At 45.2% G+C, this 25,472-nt stretch overlaps 1 protein-coding gene across 1 annotated transcript in view; it reads left to right on the top strand.

The window, feature by feature from the left end:
• The window catches only part of CCDC158 (coiled-coil domain containing 158), a 43,702-nt gene that overhangs the window by 4,536 nt on the left and 13,694 nt on the right, over positions 1-25,472 (top strand). Inside the window, exons 4-17 of the mRNA XM_066632274.1 lie at positions 1,916-1,958; positions 2,683-2,798; positions 5,613-5,869; positions 6,546-6,655; positions 9,643-9,970; positions 10,653-10,729; positions 11,566-11,676; positions 12,872-12,986; positions 14,714-14,824; positions 16,799-16,996; positions 18,759-19,241; positions 21,195-21,384; positions 23,118-23,270; positions 24,025-24,137. Of these exons, the coding sequence (XP_066488371.1) occupies positions 1,916-1,958; positions 2,683-2,798; positions 5,613-5,869; positions 6,546-6,655; positions 9,643-9,970; positions 10,653-10,729; positions 11,566-11,676; positions 12,872-12,986; positions 14,714-14,824; positions 16,799-16,996; positions 18,759-19,241; positions 21,195-21,384; positions 23,118-23,270; positions 24,025-24,137 (2,405 nt within the window). The remainder of the gene's footprint in view (positions 1-1,915; positions 1,959-2,682; positions 2,799-5,612; positions 5,870-6,545; positions 6,656-9,642; positions 9,971-10,652; positions 10,730-11,565; positions 11,677-12,871; positions 12,987-14,713; positions 14,825-16,798; positions 16,997-18,758; positions 19,242-21,194; positions 21,385-23,117; positions 23,271-24,024; positions 24,138-25,472) is intronic.

Raw genomic sequence — 25,472 nt, 5'->3', positions numbered from 1 at the left:
GTCTTCAGGGAGGGTATTAAATGACAGAAAGCCAGGAGTGGGAGGAAGGGGGAAAAAAGGCTGAGCCTGATGGAAAAGCCCCAATGCCTATAGTTTGTAATAAAATGGAGTGCAGGAGGCGCTAGTGAGACCTACAGCCCAGTTCTATCCCCCAGCATTGGCACTGATGAGGCTGCACTGGTGGAGTGTGTGCTGCATCCAGTGATAAGGAAGGGCAATCATGATGCTTGCTCAAAGTAAGGGAAAATATTTTCTGTGTAATCTCCCTAATGGCCCATGGGTGTCCTTGATCTTATGCCAGCTGTATAGCTGGCATAAATCTGAGGAGAGAAAAGGGGCGGAGCAGGCTGAAAATAGGAGATAGGATCTGGCATGTGTGTTCCACCAAGATCCACCCCCTCCAGCCCGCTGCCTGCTAACCTGCCCTCCCTACCCATGAAACACCCTCCCTGTTGACTTGCCTGGCCTGGTGTATTTTGCAGCAACGTGGCTCCAGTGCTGCTGCCACTTTCTGGTGGTGTCTTGGGCTGGCCCAACAGCAGAGTATGTGCCGTCACAAGGCCTTTTACAACAGCAGAAAAAGCATCCTGCTATTTTAATTCCAGGGTAGGATTGGGCCATAAATTAGATTAGATCATGCTAAGTACAATATGGATTTCAGGTTGCAGCGAGGACTTCTGGGGCAAAGAAGCAACAATGACTGTTCTCCCATACTTTGAAAACATTCTCAAAGTAAAAGCCAGCAGGTTTGCTTAACATCCAGTTGCAAGAAAGTTCTGAAGAACTGTAACTGTGCACTCTTATGCACAAATATTCTGCCGGCTCGGAATGGAGTTGCATTCCCTCTGCAGGAGCAGGTGCGCAGTTTGGGAGTGCTCCTGGATTCACAGCTCTCCCTGGAGAGCCAAGTAGCAGCAGTGGCCAGGGGTGCATTTGCCCAACTCCAGCTGGTGCCGTAGCTACAGTTGTATTTGAATTGACCGACCCTGACCATAGTGGTCCATGCCCTAGTGACTCCAAGATTGGATTACTGTAACCCACTCTGCGTGAGGCTGCCCTTGAAGATAGTCCAGAAGCTGCAGTTAGTGCAGAATGCAAGCAGCCAAGGTAGTTAATGGAACTAGGTGGTTTGATTCTGTCAAAGTGCTGCTTTGGGTACTACACTGGCTGCCCATTCATTTCTGGGCCCACTTCAGGATGCTGGTATTGATCTTTAAAGCCATGGTTTGTGACCAGGTTCTCAGAGGGACCATCTTCTCCCTTATATTCCAGTCCTCCTTTTAAGGTCATCTGAGAGGGTTTTCCTTCAAGTGCCACCTTTCTCCCAAATTAAGGGGATGGGGGCATGGGGTGAGCATTCTCAGTAGTGCTGCCACAATTATGGAACTTTCTTCCAGGGGAATTAAGACTTACCCCTCCCTCATGGCATTTCGGTGAAGGTTCAAAAAGTTTTTGTTCCATCTAGCATTTGGGTGATGGGTTGTCTGTCTCCTGCACCTCTGTAGCAGTACCTTGGTTGTAAATAGTTTGTCCTCCTCCGAATGGTTTCATTTATTTTTTGTGATTTTATGTATTGTTTTTATGTATTGTATATTTTAGCTTGAAATTGCAAGCTGCCTTGGACATCTGCTCTGGCAGAGGAAAGGTGGGGTAAAAAATCTTTTAAATAAATAAGCAACAAGCAAGCTATCCAGCTAGCTAGCCCCGCTGAGTTCAGTGGGATTCATTCCCAGGTACGTGTACTTAGGATTGCAGTCTAAGCCGGCGTATGCCTTTGTGATGTTGTGGGCTTTGGATCTATTCATGCCTGTAACATGCTTGAATGTATTTGTATTTTTTTCCCAAAAAGATGTTGTGAAATTGATTTCTTAATGGGCAAAAAAGGTAATTGTATTTTTTCTTTTTTTTTTTGCAGGTCGTGTAAAAATGAGTAAGAGTAAGAGCCTTAAAGAGCTAAGGTAGTACCTTTATTTTTTTGATAATGTAGATGTTTCAGTAACAATAAAGTTGACATTTTGATCTCAGAAATGCCCACAATAATTAATTGTGAGGGAATTTAACACTATGGTTAATTGGCAGTACAGTAATGTATCTTGTAACGCAGCAATTTTCAGTCTTTTCCAGCTCATGGCACACTGACAAGGAGCTAAAATTGTCAACGCACACCACCAGTTTTTTGACAATTGGCAAGGCACACCATGCTGCTGGTGGGAGGCTCACATCCCACAATGGCCCTACTAATAAATGAACCCCCCCCCAAACTCCCATGGCCCACCTGTGGACCATTTGCGGCACACAAATGTGCCACAGCACAGTGGCTGAAAATCGCTGTTTTAAAGGAAAACCTCTAGCAGATGTTAAGGATGTGGAACTGTGTTTTAACACTTTCCCCATACATTTAGGAATGTGATCTGAATGAAAATATTAGGTGATACTGTGTGTGACAATATGGAAAGTGCTGGTGCCAGGTTGCTCTGTGCCTTGTGGCACCCTCCCCTTCCCCCTGGTGGGGCATTGGAGGTTATCGCTATCACAAAGCCCAGGTTAAGGGCTGGCCTGACCAGGTGGGCCGTCTGATGGGTATGGGCCAAACTGGCTGACCTCTGACCCCAGGCCCGATTGTAGAATTGAGTAGCAGATGAAACAGCTTAATCTCCATTCACATTTGTATTAATTGCAAAGGGAAGCACTGCAGAGACAAGCCAAAGAGACCTTGAAACTCCAGGAAGAAGCCACCAAGTTCTCAGTGGAATCCATCAGCCATCGAGAAGGAACTGTCTCTCCTTGCAACATGACAAGTACGTACAACCTGTGTGTAAAATAAAATGGATATGCCTTGCAGTGGACTTTTCCACAGCCGACCGCCTCAAGGTATTTTCAGATCAGAGAATTTCATTCACTAGATTAGTGTTTCTTGGCCAGTGGTATGGGTACCAGCAGTGGTGCTTGAGGTGGTGTCTGGTGGTACTCACAGGACACCTGGACAGCTGCGGCCTGGCAGCAAGACCAGGAATGTGACACAACGAACAACAATAGGAGGCTCAGTGGACAGAGCTCCATACTCTTTTTCCATACTCGAAAAAGCCCTCTCGTCCACCCTGAGCCTCTTACTGGTGTTTGTTGTGTTGCATCTGGCTTCTCAACCCAGAAGTAACTGGTGATGATGTCATCATCAGTTACTTCCAGCGGTACTTTGAACAGATGGACCATGTGAAGCCGTACGGTGGTGGACAAACCTTGAGAAACACTGCACTAGATGAAGGCAGAAGTCTAGAAAAGCAGGTTCATGCCTTGCCTTTGTTCTCCTTGCTATCTCTCAGTCTTCTGTTCCCCATCTGTAAAATATAAATAACAGTGACCGGCCAAATAGGACTATTGTATGGACGAACACTGCACAGGCTTCCAGCACTCAAATATGCTAGATACAGGGGTGTCCAAAGTTTTTGACAGGAGGACCACATCATCTCTCTGACACTGTGTTGGGGGCCAGGGAAAAAAAGAATTAATTTACATTTAAAATTTGAATAAATTTACATAAATGAATATATTAAAGATGAACTTATATGAATGAATGAAGGTCTTACGATAGCTCAAGGTCTATAAAAGGCCTTGCACAAAGCAAGGCTGGCCTTTCCTTTGCTGCCGCTACTGCATCACAAATGTGAAACAGCAAGCAGTGGAGGAAGCCCTCATCCCACAGCTCACGCGAGAGGTCAAACAGTCGCCCTCACACTGAGATCCGTTGCATCAGGCCAGAGTGGGCTCCAACAAATCTCAGGCTCATTGGAGACTGGGGACTCCATGAGGGCCGCATTGAGAGGCCTCGAGGGCCGCAAGTGGCCCCAGGGCCGGGGTTTGGGCACCCCATACTAGAATAAAAAACTTTGAGGAGAAACCTCTATAGCAAATTGTGTAATAATGAACAAAGAGCGCAAGTATGCATTTAAAAATTCAAGCAGGAGCTGTCAGTTAAGCTGGTGGCCAACTAACAGAGGAGAGGATAAAGATTCTTGGTAGCTCCTGAAGATGCTTTCCACAGTTGAAAGTGAAACACTGGGACTCTAGATCCTGCAATTAATCCCTGCTTAAAGACTCAAGCGACGTTTTAAATTACGTTTTAAACATTACATACATTGCAAAACATATGACAAATTTAAAAGCGCTGTACAATTATTAGAGCGCAACATGAAACATTTTGCAGCCATTCCTTGTCTATTGTAGCATGTGATTTGGCCTTTAGGGACAGTAGGCAGCTAAGTGGAGGATTGCGTACTGGGTTTTATTTATTTATTTTTAAAACATAGACCCTGCCTTTTCCACCAGCGCCAGTTAAAACAGCTTACAATAAATGAAGTATCATAACAAACATAATCCCAAGACAAAACAGCCAAGCCAGAAAACCCCTATCAGCCACCCCATTAACTGGTCCTAGAAAACGTGCTACGGAGCAGCCACGCATTCACCTGGCACTAGAAGCAGGACAGTGAGGCTGCCAACAGCTGGTAGGCACCCTTGAGCTCACGTTTGATCTCGGAAGCTAAGCAGGGTCAGGCCTGGTTAGTACTTGGATGGGAGACTGCCTGGGAATACCGGGTGCTGTAGGCTTATACCATAGTCTTTTGAGACTGAAGGTTGCCAACCAGCCTGACTTGTTCATGCATTCAAGAGGTGCATAGAGGTTGAAGTGAATTGAGAGATTGTTGTCAAGGCCTTGCAAGCTCTGGGTCCCTGGCTCATCGTGGAGTTGTTAAATATGAGCTCGATCTTTACCTCTAGTAGGTGGCTTATGCAGTTCAATTGAGAAATATAGTCGTGAGCTTGTGGATCACACAAGCCAGCCAGCTGAAAGTCACCCTGAAGTTCTCTGGATGAAGTGTTCTGTGCTACTTTACCAGTTGTACAGGTACACACCACTGTCTAATGTCCATTCTTCACCAGTGATGTTGCCAACAAGGGTGCTACCTGGGGCGGTTGTCACCTCTGTGCTATGCGGTAGTTGGCAACCTTCAGTCTCGAGAGATTATGGTATCGCGCTCTTGAATGGTAGTTCAGGAACAGCGTCTACTGTGGCTGAAAAGGCCAATTCGGGAGTGACAATCCCTTCCACACTGGGAGCAAGTGCAGTCTGCCCTGTTCTGTCTCCCTGGCTGTGGGCCTTCCTTCTTTGCCTCTTTGCCTCAGTCTGTTGGCCTAGTGTCTCTTCAAACTGGGAGAGGCCATGCTGCACAGCCTGCCTCCACCCCCGCCTTAATCACCCAAAGCAATGCACAACACCTAGAAGTGGTTCAGCAGTGATATGATGACATTATCACACCATTGCTGAAGTGCTTCTGGAGTGGCCATTTGGAGCCTTGGGTAAGCTGGAGGGCACAGTGGGGGCTCGGGTGGTGCATCTATCACCCCCCAGGCACATCACTCAGGGCAGACTGCCCCAGCTTGCTGTGCTACTGTTCTCCACTACCTCAGTAGAGCATGGCTGTGACCGAACCTCATTTTGCTCCTAATTTTGTGTGCTTATGAATGGCTGTGGAACAGGTAAGTGCTATGGTCGGTCACATGTTCTCCCTTTGCGCTTCCTTTAGTGACTCTGACATTCTGTGTTGCTTTCCCAGGTGCTTCCATTCAGTTGCGCAGCAGTAGCCCCACCCAGCTATCTTCCAGCATGCACAGCTCATCGGCGGAGACCTCCACTGTCCCTAGTTCAGCCCTTGCTAGCAGTAGCCCACCCAAAATCTTGTACACTAAATATGAAAAATTGGATGTTGAGAACCAGAGAAGATCCGGTACTTACTCGGGGAAAGAGCATATTGAGACCATCTTGGAAGAATATTCTCAGCAAGTCAGAGAACTGCAGAAGAGGCTAAGTGAGGTGAGTTTCAAACTCAGAACTAGTGTACTGACTGCTGTTTACCTGTGGTCAATGGATGTTACAACCAGGACTCTGTAGCTTTGTAGGTTTCACCATAAATTGCCATCAAACTGTCCAGTGTATATTTTCATCCATAAGGGCTAGAAGCTTTTTTTTAAAAAAAAATAAAGTTAGATTCTCAGGATACAGAATTCTGTACTCGGCACCAAATCACACACATCTAGCTACACCACTGGGTCAGGCATGTACAACTCAGTTGCTTGGGCAGATATTTATCACTCATTTGCAGTCCATTTGCAGCATATAGATTGCATGCATTCCTGGTTACAGCAGGCTGTAATCTGTTCAGTAGAGTCTGTTGAGCTAATTCTTTAGTGCCACATTCATTCTTTATTTTGGCTCGGTAGGTAGAGCATGGACTGGTGTCTTCCCAAGCTGCTCTAAGAATTTACACCCTTCTTCTCTGGATGTGTGGAGATGCCAGAGATTACACCTGGGACATTCTTCATGCAAAGTAGATGCTATGTACCAGTTAAACACAGCCCCTCCCCATAGTGGTATTTTCACTGGCATGGCGCACTGTTTGCCTGTCAGCACTCAATAATTTGCTTTGCCCCATCCCTCAAAACTGTATTTAGCCCGGTATCATTTTGTTCTGCTATTTTCACTTCTGCAGACCACCGAGTGCCACGAGAAACAAAAATTCACTTTGAGACAGACTATAATTGAACTGCAGACATCACTTCGAGAGGTGCAGAGGGAGAAAGACTCCATTGCTGATCTGAGGTGAGCTTTCACAGCGCAGGCTAGAGATGGTGACACTTCCTAAGCGTTTTGTTCCAACTGCAGCTTTCTGGCTGAATGGGAACACAGATCATGTTCTGAGGTCAGCCCAGTGGCGTAGCTAGAGGGGGTGCAAAGTGCTAAGTTTTGCAAGAAGCCTCACCACAGCATGCTAACAGCCCCCTTGGCAGTGCACTGCATCCAGTCTGATATTGGGCTCACTAACCACCCCTGCAACCCTGGAATATATGAAGTCACAGTCAGGGAATTAGAGGACAGGTCCTCTCGTGGATTGAGAACTGGTTGGAGGCCAGGAAGCAGAGAGTGGGTGTCAATGGGCAATTTTCACAATGGAGAGAGGTGAAAAGCGGTGTGCCCCAAGGATCTGTCCTGGGACCGGTGCTTTTCAACCTCTTCATAAATGACCTGGAGACAGGGTTGAGCAGTGAAGTGGCTAAGTTTGCAGACGACACCAAACTTTTCCGAGTGGTGAAGACCAGAAGTGATTGTGAGGAGCTCCAGAAGGATCTCTCCAGACTGGCAGAATGGGCAGCAAAATGGCAGATGCGCTTCAATGTCAGTAAGTGTAAAGTCATGCACATTGGGGCAAAAAATCAAAACTTTAGATATAGGCTGATGGGTTCTGAGCTGTCTGTGACAGATCAGGAGAGAGATCTTGGGGTGGTGGTGGACAGGTCGATGAAAGTGTCGACCCAATGTGCGGCGGCAGTGAAGAAGGCCAATTCTATGCTTGGGATCATTAGGAAAGGTATTGAGAACAAAACGGCTAATATTATAATGCCGTTGTACAAATCGATGGTAAGGCCACACCTGGAGTATTGTGTCCAGTTCTGGTCGCCGCATCTCAAAAAAGACATAGTGGAAATGGAAAAGGTGCAAAAGAGAGCGACTAAGCTGATTACGGGGCTGGGGCACCTTCCTTATGAGGAAAGGCTACGGCGTTTGGGCCTCTTCAGCCTAGAAAAGAGACGCTTGAGGGGGGACATGATTGAGACATACAAAATTATGCAGGGGATGGACAGAGTAGATAGGGAGATGCTCTTTACACTCTCACATAATACCAGAACCAGGGGACATCCACTAAAATTGAGTGTTGGGCGGGTTAGGACAGACAAAAGAAAATATTTCTTTACTCAGCGCGTGGTCGGTCTGTGGAACTCCTTGCCACAGGATGTGGTGCTGGCGTCTAGCCTAGACGCCTTTAAAAGGGGATTGGACGAGTTTCTGGAGGAAAAATCCATTATGGGGTACAAGCCATGATGTGTATGCGCAACCTCCTGATTTTAGGAATGGGTTAAGTCAGAATGCCAGATGTAGGGGAGAGCACCAGGACGAGGTCTCTTGTTATCTGGTGTGCTCCCTGGGGCATTTGGTGGGCCGCTGTGAGATACAGGAAGCTGGACTAGATGGGCCTATGGCCTGATCCAGTGGGGCTGTTCTTATGTTCTTATGTTCTTATGAAGCTGCCTTTAGTCCTGTCCCTCTAACTAATGGTTCCTCTGACTAATGGCCCAATCCTAATTAGAACTGCAGTGATGCACAGGGGGTTTTAGGACAGAGTAATAGTATTCTACTGTTGTAAAATGGCTGCTGATGGTCCATGCCAGAGCCTACTGCCCCCTCCCCCAAGCCAGTAAACTAGCAGTGGGGACAGAATCTGTAGCAGTGACTTGCACCAATACCTTCATCCTATTCCCCTCCCCCCAGTCCCTCTGCCTTACTCACCTCAGACCTGTGCCAGCAAAGTAGCTGGCGCAGATCTGAGGTGACCCACTGGACTCTGCCTGTGACTCTGCCACAGGATGCACCATGCACTCCAGTTGTGAAGGGAATTTAGTTAGAATTGGGCTGCCTACATATTTTCAGTGGCTCTCCAGAGTTTCAGGCAGGGGCCTCTCCGAGTCCCACCTAGAGAAACCAGGAATTGAACTGGTGACCATCCTCGTGGAACTCAGGTGAAATCACTGGGCTTTTGCCTCTCAGGGTCCTTGAATATGAAAGTTGCTCAACAACCAAAGAGCAACTTTCAAAGAGCAAACTATTAGAAGGAAGGTTGAATTAGTAGCAGCTACACTGCTAGTCCACAGCTTCTCCCCATTGTAAGTCTCACACAGTGCAGTAGCACTGCTGAATTGTAGAAGGGAATCATATTTTATGCCCAGTGGGCAAGCTTGCACATGCATAGAGAGATAATCAATCCTACAGCTTACCTAAAGGGGATAACCTGAAATTGGACCTATCCAATCCTGGCTAAGAAAGAAATCTGGTAAGCCTTAACTGTGGTTAATGTCATTTCCAATGTAACATTTAGTGCTGGCTAGGGCCAATATTGGGAGAGGTTGGAATTCAACACACACGTGTTGGCAGTAGGGAGTGTGTGGTCTTGAGCACTATTCCCAATCTCTTACATATTTCCTCCTCATTCCATGAAAATGTCAAAAGAGGCTCTACTCATGCTTGCTTCTAAAAAGGAAGCCCTTCTAATATGGATGACACAGACTAGAAACTTCTTTGTAGTAGTACCCTATCTCTGGAACTCCCTACTTAGGAAAGTATGCGTAGCCAATTCTCTCCTGGTGTTCATGAAAAAGATAAAGACTGTTTTATTTAGAATTGTTGGAGAGAACTGAAAGCTGTTTTAGTTCTCTTGATTGTAGTTATTGATGCTGTCATTTAGTGATGGCATGAGCCTAAAGTGTTTTCATGCTACCTTATTTTTGCTGTTGTATTATCTTTGAGAGCTTACCTGCTTTGAGAGCCCTATTTTGACATCAGTTTAGTAATAATCCATCTGCTACAATTCTAACAACACTTTTAGGGGTTGGAGTATATAGTCGGCAAAAAGGTAAAGGTAGGAAGGTGTCCCCTTCCCTGTCTCTTTGAGGCTGCAGAAGAAACATTAAAACACAATTGCAAAGTTGTCCACGGCCCCTGATCTTGGATTGTCTGCTTCCTTTTCTGATGAATAGACGAAGAGAGTCCCAGTCTCAAGACGACCTCGCTTTCCAGCTGAAATCCACAATTACTGATTTGCAAACAGCCAGTCAGCTCCAGGAAGGGATGCTGAAAGAGGCCAACAGCCAAACAGAGCATCTGAGGAAGATGATACAGGGCCACGAGGATGTGCTCCAGCAACTACGGAATGTCCTGCTGAGCTATGAAGAAACTTCAGGCAAGAAGGTGTATGAACATGAGAGCATCGCCAGTCTCCACATCTGCAGCCTGCCCTCCGCTTTTAGTAAAGTCCTACAAGATCTCGAATCAGAGGTGTTGTATCTCAAAGGGAAGCTTGCCTCAGTAAGTGCTTTTCCATTAAGCTCACCTTGGATGCAGTTTCAGCACAAAGGGCACTAGCTACTTGGGCAGGGAGAGGCAGTACACAGTGAACACCACCATAATCAGGGTCAGATTAGTCTGATCCTGTTAGGGTACAGGCTTAAGAAGGAGCTTGCCTGATCAGACCAAAAGATGGTCTAGTCCAGGATCCTGTTTTCCAAAGTGATCAGTCGGGTACCTCGCAGAAACCTGCAAGCAAGCAAAACTTGTGTATACCATTTCCTCTTTCGTTAGTTAGTCAGTACATTCATTTTTAATCTAACTGTGGTACTGCCATTTTACTGTAGTAGTTATTAGCCACTGTTATGAACCATGTTCCTGGGCTGTGCATAGTGCATGTGTTTGAAATTGCTGGGCCTTAAGTACGCATACTGGATCATACTTCTGACTGGACTCAGAGCCGTAGGACTATGGTGTGGGTACTTAATTATAGTTAGCACGAACTATGGTTTAGCATTTTGTCTCACGATTGTGAATCCAACCATTTTGGCTATCTGTCGATGTCTGTGTTCTAGAAATGGCCTATGGTACCTTCAGTTTTGAGAGAGTAGCCCTTTATACTGTGCTTTCATGAAATATTCATGTAGTGATAATAGAATAATTGCTCACCTGGCTGTTAATTGTGGCTGTTAATTAATAACAGCTGGAAGATCAATTGACAGCAATCAAGAAAGAATCAGATTCCAAAACAGATGCTTTGCTTCGACAGCATCAAGACAGGTATGTCAGCTTGTTCCCAATTTCCTTAACAGAAAGAATTAGGTATTTTTTAGTTACTCTTATTTATTAGAAACGTTATCTAGCTGTATCAAAATGTTTTTTATAAATCAAGTTATTCATCCCCACTTTTCCATAAATCTCAGTTCTTCACACAAAAGTCGACAGCAAAATTTTAGAATTACTGTACTATCTAAAACAAAAAATTGTGCAACTGTGCAAAGTTATGCTAGATGCACAAATTCCTTTACCATAACATGTAGTTTGGCCTTGGAGGTTGCAGCCCCAGAAAACAGACTTGCCCCATACCTTGCCCCATACCTGCCTCCATAATGAACGGAATGATGAGAGAGCAGGGATGGAGAATTCCATCTTCCCCTGTTGTCCATTGCAGAGTCAGAGGTTCCCACTATGGGGGTATAAAGCAGGCTTTCCCTTCCTTGCAACACTGTTCCCCAAAGCAGAGCGTTATTTTTCCTTGCAAGAAGGTATGGCAGCCATTCATTCTTAGTAGGCATAGTAAAGGGAGGGCAACCTTGGGGTGGGGACTTAACCCTTCTTCCTATCCCCTGATGACCCCAGCCATAAAGAATCAAGCCTTATCATGGAACATGTTATTATTTAGAATGTAATATTACACAATTATGTTGCAATAATACATGTAACATTAAAATTATTAGAAATTAAGATGTTATTTTGTCATGCTACAGTGTGACTCAGTGTTCAGAACTGACTGCTTCTAGGTAGATTGCTGAACTCTCTCTCTCTCTCTCTCTCTCTCTCTCTCTCTCTCTCTCTCTCTCTCTCTCTCTCTCTCTCCTCCCCCCTCCCCATAACAGTATGGAGAGACTGATAAGTGAACATGAAAAGGAGATGGTCGTACTGTGTGAGAAAGCAAAGGCTTCCCAGAGTCATGCAAACAGTATCCAAAGCCAACTGGAAATCATTCAGTATGTCTCTCAGTAATAGTATTCTGCAAGTACTTCACTGCAAGTATTCTAAAGCGAATTTCATCTGCTAAACATACACACAGACCTCAATTATAACAACCAGGGTGGGGGACTGGGTCCAACTTCTTACTATGCGTTGTCTCCAGAGCACTTTGGTCTTTTATACAGACATTTTGGATTGAGACATTTGGGGTAAGTGAAAGCTGGTTGGAAGTAGACAGCTCCAGTGTAGGATTGCAGTGTGTTTCATCAATGTATTTTATTATTTCTACCTCACCCCATCTCAAAGCGTGGGGGCAGGTTAGAACTGAAAAATTATTCTTGCATTCTTAAGCCCCTCCCCCACACACATCTTGCAAAAATGCCTTTTTTCTCACCAGCTCATTCATTTATTTAAAGGAAGATGGTCCTTCAAATACCCTAGCTTGGAGTCTTAAAGGGTTGTAAAGGTAATCACCAGCACTTTAAATCGGGCACAGAAATGAACCAGCAGCCGTAACAGCGGCGGCGGCTCAACCAAGTCAAATTGCATATTCTCCACTAACTGCAGTTCCAAGACAGTCTTTAAGGGCAGCCCCACATAGAGGGCATTGCAGTAATCCAGTCTGGGTGTCAGTCAAGCATTTACCACTCATGCATGGTCCTCCTGATTCAGGTAAGGCCACAGTGAGCGCTCCAGCTGAATCCCCTCTAGTCACTTTTACCATCTGACCATCAAAGAGCAAAGAAGAACCCAGGAGGATACCTGGTGTGTGCACCTGCTCTTGCAGAGGGAGAACATAAGAAGAGCCCAGCTGTATCTGCCAAAAGGTTTAGCCAGCATTTTGTATTTAATGGTGACCAGACAAATTCCTTTCAGAGGCCTAAAAGCATGGTACAAAGGCCAGAGCCTCCCCCTCATATTTGTTCCCCACCTTGCCTGTCACGTCTGAACATGGTGCTTCCATTTAGTGATCCTGGCCAATGAACACTGGCAGATCTCTCCTCCATGCATTTATCTAACTTTTTTTAAATCTTCTAAGCTAGTATCACCACATCTTGTGGTGGTGAGTTCCATAAGTTAATTGAGTGTTGCTTGGACTACTGCCATCATGTTGTTTGCCACACAGTCTTATGACTAAACTATCCCTAAATGTGTCACAATTCCATTTTTTTTAAGCTGTTTATTTTTCCTCTTCTATTTGTTTTTCCTTAGAGAGCAAGCAAGGAACCAGAATTCACTGTATGCGCGCCAGGTTAGTCAGCTGGAAAGCACTGTGTCTCAGCTGCGTTCTGAGGTACGAGAATCGAGGCGAACGTCTGAGGACAAGGTGAGTGTAAAACAGATGTGGCTAGCATCTGTGGTTGGTGTGTGCAGTCATAAGTGCAAGGCACTCGTGTCAGGAAAAAGAAAAATCTGTAGTCATTTTCTGTCAGCAGAAAGAAGGGCTAAACCCCAGCAACAGCGCAGTTTCTGAGGGCCCTTTTTGACCTCAGAAGATTGGAGGACTATGTAGAATTTTCTTTGCACATGCTACAGTACAATAGAAGTTCCAGGTTACATGGGAGGAATCACAGTTCCTGGGGTAAGGGAAGGTCGAGGGGCGATGGTAGCATGAGAAATAGTCACATTGCTCGCTTCTCCCACAAGACCTCAGACTTATGCTGTTGCTAAAGGAGGAGGCACAACACAGCAATTCCCCAACACACTCAAAGTTTAGCACTACATTGTGAATATTCTAGAATGTAGGTAGCTCTGGGATGGTGGTAAAGTAGGGTTGATCAAGAGGCAGCCTGTGCAAAGGAAGAAGAGCAGGCCTTTTGGCAGCACTTCATTCTCCCACCTGCCTTTTTCGCTGGATTAGGCAGGTAGGAAGTGAGCATACCAATACCACTAGAATCTACAACAAGAGATCAAAAGTCAACTAGCTACAGTAGTCACTCCGTCTCCTGAGGAGAAGACAAGGAACAGCAGTACAGGCCAGTCCTCGGCATCCATGGGGGTTCTGTTCCCAGAACCTCCGCAGATGCTGAAAACCATAGATAATCAAATCCGCAGTCCAATCCACAGAGGACCTTCTGGATGCAACTGGAGGCCGCATCTGGGAGGTCACATCCCAAAGATCTTCTGAACTGTGGGGAGGTTGCACAGTGAGCAACAGTGACCTCGCTGTGACTTAGAAGGCCTGCCGGAGTCTTTTAATAGACACTTCTGGTTTTCGCGAAAAACTCAGAAGACCTCCTGGTGGTGACCTCTGGTCATGTCTGAGAGGTCCTCTGTGGGTCCTGCCACCATGGGTTCAGAACCCATGGTGGGTCAAATCCTCAGATGCCTAACTCGCAGATGATGAAGAGCCCCTGTACCTCTCCCCAGCATAGGTCCCTGGCAGTCTCAGGGAGGGATGGGATAGACCTCTGCCTGAAATCCTGGAATGCCACTGCCATCCAGTGTAGACAGTACTGAGCTAGATGGACTAGTGGTCTGACTCAGTCTAATAGTACAGCAGGTTCATATGGCCTGGTGCACAAGTACACCTCTGCTAACTTAAAAGGGTGCTGTTTGTACAGGATCATTCTTCCCCAGTGCTGATTAATTCAGCATTTAAAAAATAATAATCCGCAAGTAGGTAATTCACATTCTGCTCCAAGAGAAATAGATTTTTGCAGCCTATATAAATTAGGCAACTCAAGCTCCTTTGCATAGTTTCTCATAAGTTGGTCTGCCATTTATGATGTGCAAATTATGCACATCATAATGCATAATTTATTCTGATTTTGCTTGTCATTGGCAGGAATAAGACCTAGCCAGAGCAATGAAGCCAACAACCACAGAAAATTTTATTTAGCCAACTTCCCTTTTAGTTTCAGAGCTTTCAACAGGTATTGTCCATACAGTTGGAAGCATATCCTCAACATGTTCTGGGTAGAAACCAGAGCACATTCTGTTCTTTTTCTCTGCTCCTTCAGAATAGGATCATACTGAACTTACGCTTGTGCTCTTCAAGAGAAAGATGCTATAAGTCCATTCCTTTTGTGTGTGTCTGCGTCAATCCCATAGATTGAAGATCTGGAGAAACAGTTGCTTCTGGCTCGTTCCGAGGCTGAGAGTGAAAGGGATCAGTACAGCCAAGAAGCCGGGAACTTGGACGAGCAGGTGCAACAGTTAGCGGTAGGAAATGGCATTTCTGATAAGAGCACACCATCAAAATGCTTTTGTAAATCTCATGAATCATCAGTCTCAGTGGATCGCATTCCACCCTTCTGTAAGGAGCTCCCGAGCACATCTGAGAAATTGGCTTCCTATGTGGAATATGGGCATTTTAATTATATTAGCACAATGCTTTTTTTGGAGGGGGGGTGGTTACACTGGTGTAGCAAAAGCCTCTCCCCCAAACTGTATTAGTGGGAAGCCCTTCATACAACACTGAGATTACCTTATTCAGCAGCAACCAGCTACGAAGGGAGTGGTTTGGAAGCCACATTGAATATTTTTAACAGAAAAATGAACTTTTAAACGTACAAGTAAATAAATATTTAAGACTTTATAAAGACTAACTTTATAAACTTCATAATGTAACCCTCTGCTAATTAAGAGACAAACACATCAGTGCAAACTGGAAAGTTCTAAAAAAGTTGCCGCATGGGTCATTCAAACCTGCCAAATGTTGCAGGGGAAAGGCTTTAGTTGCCTGCAAAATGATCTCACGTACACAGTCCTATCGCTGCCCATTGACTAGCCACACAGTGCTTTGTGCATGCAGAATTCTTGTGGCGTCTACATGAAACGGAGCTTGAACTAAGTCGCAGTTGCACATACTATGTAGTTTCATTACTGTATTTTGGGCCGTTGTTTTTTTTAAATACGGTGCAGCTGCTGAGACTGCAACATGAAGCAGAAGCCCAGTTTCAGGGGTGGGGAGAGAGGAAATGCTTGACTTTTCCCCTGACTCGCAGGCTGTAATGACTCGGTCTCAGAGTCGCTCATCAATCTGAGCAAATCATCACTGTACATAATAAAAGATGTGCCCTGTCTCATCTACCCAACTGCCTTTGCCCCCACACCAACTAGAGACAAGGCACTGAAATGGGCTGAAACAAGTCACAGCTTCTATTAATGCAGTGGTTGTCACACATTTAGCACTGGGACCTGCTTTTTAGAAAGGATTTGTCAGGACCAATCAGAAGTGATGTCATGACCGGAAGTGACATCATCAAGCAGGAAAATTGTTAACAATCCTAGGCTGTAATCCTACCCACACTTACCCAGGGTAAGTCCCATTTACTATCATTGGTGAGAGAATATACATAGTAGCTTGTTCAAAGTACAGGTCTGTCACATTTCCCCAAATGCAGGCGCATACCATGGTAGCATCAAGTCTAATATATTAAAAATAAAATATTGAAATGAATGGGGACCCACCTGAAATGGGCGCGCGACCCGCCTAGCGGGTCCCAGCCCACAGTTTGAGAAACACTGTATTAATGTATTTATAGCAACAACTGCAGCATGGATTCAGCAAACTCTACTCCCCTGAGCAGTGCATGCTTAGCTAATTAGGAGCATCCCTTTGTCCTACCTCTTAACAATCTTCCTCAAGCAAGTCCACCCTTCTGAAGAGAGCAGTGAGCCAGATCTATTTGTTCTGGACTTGATTCTTGCCTGTTTGGATCCTGTGCTTGTCACGGCAGTAGAGAGCTAAGAGCAGACCTGACACCCCATGCTGGCTTTTGGCCTCAGATTGCAGCCTCAGCAACTGCTTTTCATAGTGGAAAAGTAACCTTAGGGAGGGGGTAATGATGCACAGCCCAGAGTCGCATGTAGTTTGGCCATAAATCCAAATACAAAACCACATTTTGGGTTGGCTGACCAGTGTCAGCCTCCCAAGCAGTGCACAGACTTTCAGCATCCTCACAGCAAGATGTTGTATTATTAGATTAAAATGCTAAAAACTATACCCTTTTTCAGTTCAAGCTAGTGTTAATTACATGTTTTGTTTTGGCAAGAGAGTGACTTGTCTAAACATGCCACAAGTTTAGCAGTCATATAATGCCTTGAATGAATTTGAACCTTCCTTACATTATAGGAAGTGTGGAAATTTTTTTTAAAATTGAATTGGCTCCTTTTAAGGCTGTTGCCTTGCAGGGTGAACTTAGTAAGAAAGATCTACAGCTAAATCTGGAAAAAGAACAAAACAAGCGACTCTGGGATCGGGACACTGGCAGCAGCATCACCATCGACCATTTGCGGAGAGAATTAGACAACAGGAATATGGAGCTGCAGCGCATGGAATCCCTGGTGAAATCCATGAAGGTGGAGTGTCAGGAACAAATGGAACGTCAGGTCAGAAAATGATGCCTGAAGAGAACACCAGAACAAAATAAAGTTTGTGAGCAGAGCAGCTGCTAAATAACAAAAAGACAGTGATAATAACACAATAGCATCAATACATAGCAAAACAGCATCAGTATCAAAATGTATTAACAATTGAATTCAAAACATCTCAACTAAAAAGTCAACAGTTTAGATCAGGGGTGTCCAAAGTTTTTGGCAGGAGGGCCACATCATCTCTCTGACACTGTTTCGGGGGCCAGGGAAAAAAGGAATTAATTTACATTTCAAATTTGAATAAATTTACATAAGTTTACATAAATGAATATATTAAAGATGAACTTATATGAATGAATGAAGGTCTTGCAATAGCACAATGCCTATAAAAGGCCTTGCACAAAGCAAGACTGGCCTTTCCTTTGCTGCTGCTACTGCATCACAGACGTGAAACAACAAGCAGTGGAGGAAGCCCTCATCCCACAGCTCACACGAGAGGTCAAACAGTCGCCCTCATGCTGAGAGCAGTTGCGTCAGGCCAGTGCGGGCTCCAGCAAATCTCTGGAGGGCCAGAGGCTCATTGGGGACTGGGGGCTCCCTGAGGGCTGCACTGAGTGGCCTCGAGGGCCGCAAGTGGCCCCAGGGCTGGGGTTTGGGCACCCCTGGTTTAGATTAATAATGCTAACAAAATGTATTGTTCTTGTGTAGCATCTCTCTGCCATTCTTCCTCCTAGGAGCTTAGGACGCAATACAATCTTCTCCCCACTTCCCATCATCTTCACAACAAGCTTGTTACATAGTTTAGGTTAGACTGAGAGAGTGACAGGCCCAAGGTCGCTCACTGAGCTTTTGTGAAAGCAAGACCAGATCAGGGGGTTATGTATAAACACAATGCTTTTGGCTCACAGAAATATTTCATTGTTTGATTGCATTCTTTCTTGTGCCATGGTAATATACCCCAGTTCCATAGTACAATTTAGGCTGACCCTACGGTCCAGGTGATCTAGGCAGCTCTCTGGGGCAGCACTAAAGAGAGTACCCGTTAGGCTGGAAGGCTTAGCTTCTGGAAGGCTTAGCTAGGCTTAGCTTCTACGTCCACTTATTGCACAGCGTGAGACATCTGAATCTTTACACAAATTTAGTCTGTGTCCCTGAATCCTTACCAATGTCCGACAGGGCCTGTGGGCCAATTCACATGGGCAGCCACCTCCCAATGTGTGCCATGACACTTTCATTGTGAGCAGCTTCCTGTGTAAACAGAGACTGAATTTTCAGCTGTGATGTGTTCTCAGTTTCATGGGATACCCTTTGCCTGCCCCACTGATGCTTTTTTTGTGATCAGCCCCAAAGAATACCATGAGACTGGTGTGGGCCATTCTTGTCTGGCATACACCAAGTACCATGTTTATGTGTATACAAACATATTGGGCAACACTAGGAAGTACTATGGAAGTGACACATTTTGGGATTCCTTGGCTATGTGCATCCATCTAGAAGAATCACACGGACTCAACCCAGGGTACCCGCAGCATACATTGTCCAATGTAAAGAGAAAGGCAGGCTGGGAATATGGGGAGCGGCATATAGGGAAAACAGGCTAGTGGCAACAGTATGAGTGTGAAAAGTTCTGAAACTCGAAGATGGGAGGGTATCACTGAAGAAGTGACAACATCAGCTTCACCTTTCTCTTTTGAAGTTGTGGGAGAACAGTTGTATGTAGTCACTACTCTGATAGGATGAAAGGAATCAAAAAATAATTGGTTTTTTTTCTGTTCAGATGTCTGCAATTAGAGATAAGAATGAAATCATAGACCAGGTGGCTTCACTGACCGCCCAGCAAGAGTCCACCAAAGAAATGCTCCGGAAAGTTGTTGATGAGCTGAACGAAAAGAAGATAAGCTTGGAGGCTGCGGAGAGGCGAGTGGCTGAACTAACGTTGTCCCTGCAAGAGAAGGAAAAAGTGATTGCATCAACCAACGAGGAGATCCAGAAGCTGCGTGGTCGGGTGGACAGTAAGTTTCAGGAGCTTCAGCAACTGAAGAGCGAAAGCGACCGTCTGCGGAACATGCAGTCGGAGTGTGAATCCTTCAGGCTGCAGGTGGCCGAGAAGGAGAAGGTGATTGAGATCTTACAGAAGCAAATTGACAACATGACCCAGATTGTCGGCCAGCACGGTCGGACAGCTGGCGCGATGGAGATGGAGAAAGCCCAGCTTTTGAAGGAAGTCAATGACAGGAAAATGGAGATCCAGGAACTTAAGGTGTGCCTGCTTCACTGTGTCACTATCATCTCCCAGAGGGGAAAAAGTATTAATTTTTTTGTCACAAACATTGCTTTTGGTCATAAAATCTTAGGGCTGGAGAAGCTGTCCTTGCCGTTGAAGCAGAGCACCTATTTTGGGTTGCTTCCACATTAGGCCTTTCTCCAGCCTTCATTTATATGCTCTTTACAGAGAATCCAGGTGACATTATGGTGACGATTGTTGCAGTTGCATGTTTTTTGTGTTGTCTTCCCGCGAGTTTTTTTCAGACCTGATTTGTGGGGGTGGAGTGGGTTGCAATGACATGCAACTGCAGCCACAGTGAAGTCAAGTGAAGCTTCATTGAGGCTTTCCACGGCTCCTGTGTTATTAAGTTTCCTGTTGCAGATCCTGCCTCTTTTATTACTTTCTGTGGACTGCAACTAGAGCAGTGTTCCTCAAACTGTGGGTCAGGACCCACTAGGTGGGTCATGAGCCAATTTCAAGTGGGTTCCCATTCATTTCAATATTTTATTTTTAATATATTAGACTTGATGCTCCCATGGTATATGAATTTTGGGGAAATGTGACAGACCTGTACTCTGAATAAGCTACTATGTATATTCTTTTAACAATGATAATAAAAGGGACGTACTCCTGGGTAAGTGTGGGTAGGATTGCAACCTAGGATCATTAACAGTTTTCCTGCGTAATGATGCCACTTCCGGTCATGACATCACTTCTGGTGGGTCCTGACAGATTCTCATTTTAAAAATTGGGTCCCAGTGCTAAATGTGTGAGAAGCACTGAGCTAAGACTTTTTGTGTTGAATAGCTTATTTGCCCCAATGGTAGTTTCTGTTCCCACAGGGTTGGGGGAAGGATTTAATTCCAATTTCTTCTCAGATATTTTTTATTTTCATTTTTTGAATAGTAATATAGCATAATAATATAAAGAAACTACTAATTAAAGCCTCCCCCCTGAATAGGATTCCCTTATGATTACAGAAGCTTTTCAGTTACGGGGAAGGACATTGCTTAATAATATAGTACTATATTAAGCACAGTGTGGAATCTCTGCTTCAATTCCGCTTCCAGCTAATTACAGAAAAGCAATGCCTCAGCAGTGCTAAGGGATGGGCAGCCCAATCCTAACCTGTGCTGGAACAGTTAGGCCAAGTGACCCGCACCATATCCAGTGCAGGTTAGGAGATGGCTGTGGCGCAACTCTGAGTAAGGGGATATATATCGCCTTTCCTTGAGTAACAATGCAGCCACCCCATGTGGCTATTTGGATCTGCGCCAGTGAAATCACTGGCGCTAATCCGAGCAGCCCAGTGTAATGCTGGGCTGGCTAGAAGGGAAGTTAGGATCTGGCCTATGTCGCTGAAGCTGGTCCCACCCCCTCCTAGGCCCAGTCCACCCAGTAGTCTGCCCTACTTCTGCCCAAAATTGACACTGTTCTGCCCTTCTGACACCCTGTCCAATCTCCCACACTGGTTGCCCTCAACTGGTGTAAATGTACACTCTCCCAGTGGGAATCTGGTGCATGGAGTCCAGCGTGCGTCCTTGCGCTGGCCTTCCTGACTCCAGAGAAGTTGTGAATGTGCTTTATGATATGTTTGTGACACTCCTGGACTGGTGCAAGAGACATGCGCCAGCCCATCTTGTCCTCAGGATTGTGCTCGTAGAATTAAAGCAATATTATTTTCAGGTTTGGGAACAGGTAGATATTTGCCTTTCACCCATGGTGACTAAGAATTCTTTTCCAGGTAACCAGGTGTGGAGAAGCTTTGCAGAATTTGGGTATTTTTCTTTTAGGGTAAAATGCTCTTAACATAGCCATTCAGGGATCAAGAGGGCTATGAAAAATGTTTGTGGGTTTGTAACGTATGAGGACAAGGCTGCCACTTTTATTTCTGCAATAGAATCCTACATTCAAAGAGCATAAGTGAAAATGAGCTTGTTTGTATAGATTTTGCAGGACAAGAAAGACATCCAGCTCCGTGACTTGGAGGCCTGTCTGAGTGAGATGGAACTGGACAGAGTGAAACTGGTGAACGCGAGTTCCGATAGGCTCCGGGCACTAAAAGAAATGAAACTGGAAAGGGAAGGACTTATGACTGAAATAAAAGCCAGTCGCATTGAAGTTGCTGCGCTTGCAGGTATGAAGCACCCTACTGAATACTCACTGGCTCCCTCTTTCTTTTCGTCTTCACTCTAAGCTCCTTGTATGATTTTGCTCCTCTGTATCTATCTTCTTGTTATGTGTGCTCCGTTTTGGAACGTTCACTCTACAGCAGCAGTCCCCAGACTTCTACTCAGAAGTTTGGAACCACTAAGTCTTTGCGGGGGCAGGGAGAAGGCAGTGATGTGATCCCCAGGATCGCACCACTGCCAGGGATGGGTTGGGTGAGTTTTCACTTACCTCTACCTCTGCCAGCCTCAAGGGGATGCAGGGAGCCCAGCAGAGGCATCTGCTGGGCTCTCTAAGTCTTATAAAAGTTAAAAATAGCAATTGGAAACCACTTCCAGTTTCACAATCGAAAACCAGAAGTGGTTTCTGATGAGTATTTTAAACTTTTTTAAGGCTTGGGGAGCTTTACAGAGGCATCCGTGGGGTTCCCTGCACCCCTCAGAGGCCAGTAGAGGCAGAGGTAAGTGAACCCCCCCATCTGTGGCACGATCCTGGGTATCACATTGTTGCCTTTCCCCCCTCCCTGTTCCTTAAGGAGCTAGGGACAAGTGTTTCCCAGGCTGGTGGGTCGCGACCTAAGAGTTTGGAAGCCACTGCACTGCAGGAACCAGTACTCTGGCTTAAGATATCTTTCTCTATTCCCCATCAGCATCTTCCTTTGCAGTTCCTAACCACTGGAATGCCTTGAACCTGACATCTGACTCTTCCTCACACTGCCTCCAACATCACTAGGCATCACTAGGGGTCACATCACCCAGTGCAACAGCTCATTGCGTCACCCCCATGATGGACTTCCTCCCATACCAGACCACACAGAATAAACTACAGTATGATGCACACAACCCAAATGCAGTCACACCGCAAGGATTGGTGTGACCCCCCATTCATTTTACTTATTTATTTAAATATATAGCAGTAGCAGTTAGCCAACAAAAAACCAGTGGCCAACTTGATGGCATTCACACAACTGAATCCACTCTGATACACGGAAATGAGCACTGACTCATTTCAACACCTTATTGGTCCCCTGCTATGTCATAATAATACTTCATTAGCTCTCAGAACTATCCGTCTTATTGGTTAGTTTTGTTGTTAAAATCCACTTTTTGTCACATAAGGCAGTTGTGTTTTCCTTTCCTGGTTATTTGTCTGTAACTTTTGACAGAACACAGATAATTTAAACATGGTTTCTTTCATTTCATTCCACGTTGAATGATGTAACATGATGGTATTATTTTAAAAAACCCAAAATTTCACAATTTTGGCCAATAGTGGTGTTATTCCTCCCCCCCCCCCCCCGAGTGTGTCACCCGATGTGATTCACACACACCCGCATCCCCTAGTGATGCCACTGGCCTCCTCTTCTCCTCCTCCTCCTTCTACTCCCTGGATTGGAAAAGGAAGAGGGAGACTGAGGGGAGGAGTGTACTGAACTAGAACATTAAAAAGTGGGAGGAGAAGAGGCTGGCACATTATCACGCGAGGAGGGCAGCTTTTGGCACTCTGCCTCAGGTGTCAGAAGGCCTTGGACTGGCCCTAGATACATCCATTTGCCCTCCTGTCCCCTGAATCATTCCCCTTTCCTTTTCCTCTCTCACATCTTGAGAGATATGCGTTGATTTCCTGTAAATTTCATATTGAAGGGCATGCATTCATCCACTCATCATGCCATAACTGCGTTCTGACTCTGATGCCTTGCAGAGGAATCTGAATCATTAAAGAAAAATTACCGAGATAAAACCGAAGAGATGGACATTGCTGTGACCAAACTGAGTATGCAACTGAAATCTGCTCAAATTGAATTGGAGCAAACCAGGGCCACGTTAAAGTCTGTGGAAGGATCCGATGGCCACGGTAATCGTGGAAGTGTTATTTTTTTAAAGTAGAATTTGTAAATCTGTTTATTTCTCAATTTAAAAAAAAATAATTCAAACTTCCACATGGAAAAATATCATGAATAATACTGGGTCATAACTGAGTAAGATTATAAAGCCCCAGAGTTTTTGGTGTCAATGAGCCTCATAACTAGAGATTATCAAGATCGGGGGGGGGGGGGGTTGCAAAAAGTGGATATATATGTTGGTTTAATAGTCTTTTCCTCTCCCCAAGGAAAGCTGGGGACTGTAATTCTGTGAGAGAGGGCTAGAAATCCCTGATCACCATATCACAATTTAACTGGATAGAGGACTCTGGGAAGAAGATGGAGGAAGAGAGAAAAGCCTGAGATTCACAATCTGCATGTCAAGGGGAGCTTTATAGGGAAAAATAAGGGAAAATCTCACATCCCTGTAGTGAGTGGGTTGCTCAGGAGCAAGATTCTTGTACAATTTTGCACCTTTCTCCACTTCCAACAACAAGTAGCAGAGTGGACAACACTTGGCTAGATGATCCAGTGGTCTGACTTTGGTGTAGCGGTCCCCAATGTTGCTTACATCATTCTCATTGGCTTGCTAGAGAGATGATTTATGTGGTGTGGTAACTGAAGCTGTTGCCCAAAGTCCCACCATGAAGGGGGAGGGGACTTACTTGATACAAGTCTGTATCTTTGCAGTCTTACCTGCGCTGTCATCAAAACACAGTGTCACTAATGGAATCTTGTCTTTTGCAGCGATGAAAGTTGCCATGGGGATGCAGAAGCAAATCACAGCCAAGAGAGGACAAATTGATGCCCTGCAGAGCAAGATTAAGTTCCTGGAGGAAGCGATGACCAACTCAACAAAGGTCCAAATAGCTACAAACATCACAGCTAATGTGTTCCAGTAGAATGGCAGGGTCAGATTCTGGCACCAGTTAAAATTACGCTAGAAAGAGTTTTATGGTGCACCAACATAAGAGTCAAATTGCATTGACTGTTAGGTACCCACCATCCACACCTTTTACAAATCCTTCTGAACATAATAGATAGCTTTCTGTGATAATAGCTTCCTATCTTTGTTAAAACAGCCTCAAGTTACTTTTGCCCCAAATGGTATTCATGTTGGCAACCTTCAGTCTCAAAAGACTATGGTATCGCGCTCTGAAAGGTGGTTCTGGAACAGCGTCTAGTGTGGCTGAAAAGGCCGATTCGGGAGTGACAATCCCTTCCACACTGGGAGCAAGTGCAGTCTGTCCCTGGTCTGTCTCCCTGGCTATGGGCCTTCCTTCTTTGCCTCTTTGCCTCAGTCTGTTGGCCAAGTGTCTCTTCAAACTGGGAAAGGCCATGCTGCACAGCCTGCCTCCAAGCGGGCCGCTCAGAGGCCAGGGTTTCCCACCTGTTGAGGTCCACTCCTAAGGCCTTCAGATCCCTCTTGCAGATGTCCTTGTATTGCAGCTGTGGTCTACCTGTAGGGCGCTGTCCTTGCACGAGTTCACCATACAATACAAATGGTATTGCCATATCATATATAGACTGTTTGTACAGAACTACTGTAGAAATATCTTCCTTTGGTCAGTAGAAGGAAAAAGAGACTAGTGAAGCTGATTGGAAGAAGTGAATCCAACAAACTGGTCATTCTCCAGGAGAGCATCCTGATTGCTTCCCTCATAGAAAGATGCACCTTATCTTAAGACAGATGCTTCAAATGGCTGAAGTGGATTAAAGTGGGGAGGTGTCCCAAAGGCCTTTGTGCGTTCCTGACCTCAGAGCTGCGTAGACTGCACTGGAAACTATGTCTCCCTCAAGTCCTGGGTTTCCTAATCTCTCCTCTTAGACGATGAGACTCTCTGCACTGATTTTTGATGGTGGGTTAAAATGGTGAGAGACAACTGAGCTGATTTGAAAGATGGGGGGTGAGCAGAAGGTCAAGTCTTTGCGGTGGCATAGCTAGAGGTGTTCAGGTGCCTGCAAAACTTAGTGCTTTGCACCCCCTCTAGCTACACCATTGAGTCTTGGCACATGCAGGATGTTGTCTCCTCACTACTCACGCTTGACATTCAGATCCTCTTCTGCCTCTAGCCATATTTCATCAAATTACCCTCAGAAATTACATTTTTGAAATCAAAACCAAATTCAATAAAGTATTTACGTTTTTGTTCAGATTTGGGAAGTTGTGTTTTTTTTTTAATCCTCTCTGTTGT

The sequence above is a fragment of the Tiliqua scincoides genome, chromosome 6 (assembly GCF_035046505.1).
Source record: "Tiliqua scincoides isolate rTilSci1 chromosome 6, rTilSci1.hap2, whole genome shotgun sequence".
NCBI classification, from domain to species: domain Eukaryota; kingdom Metazoa; phylum Chordata; class Lepidosauria; order Squamata; family Scincidae; genus Tiliqua; species Tiliqua scincoides.
This window is presented reverse-complemented; position numbering and strand designations above follow the sequence as displayed.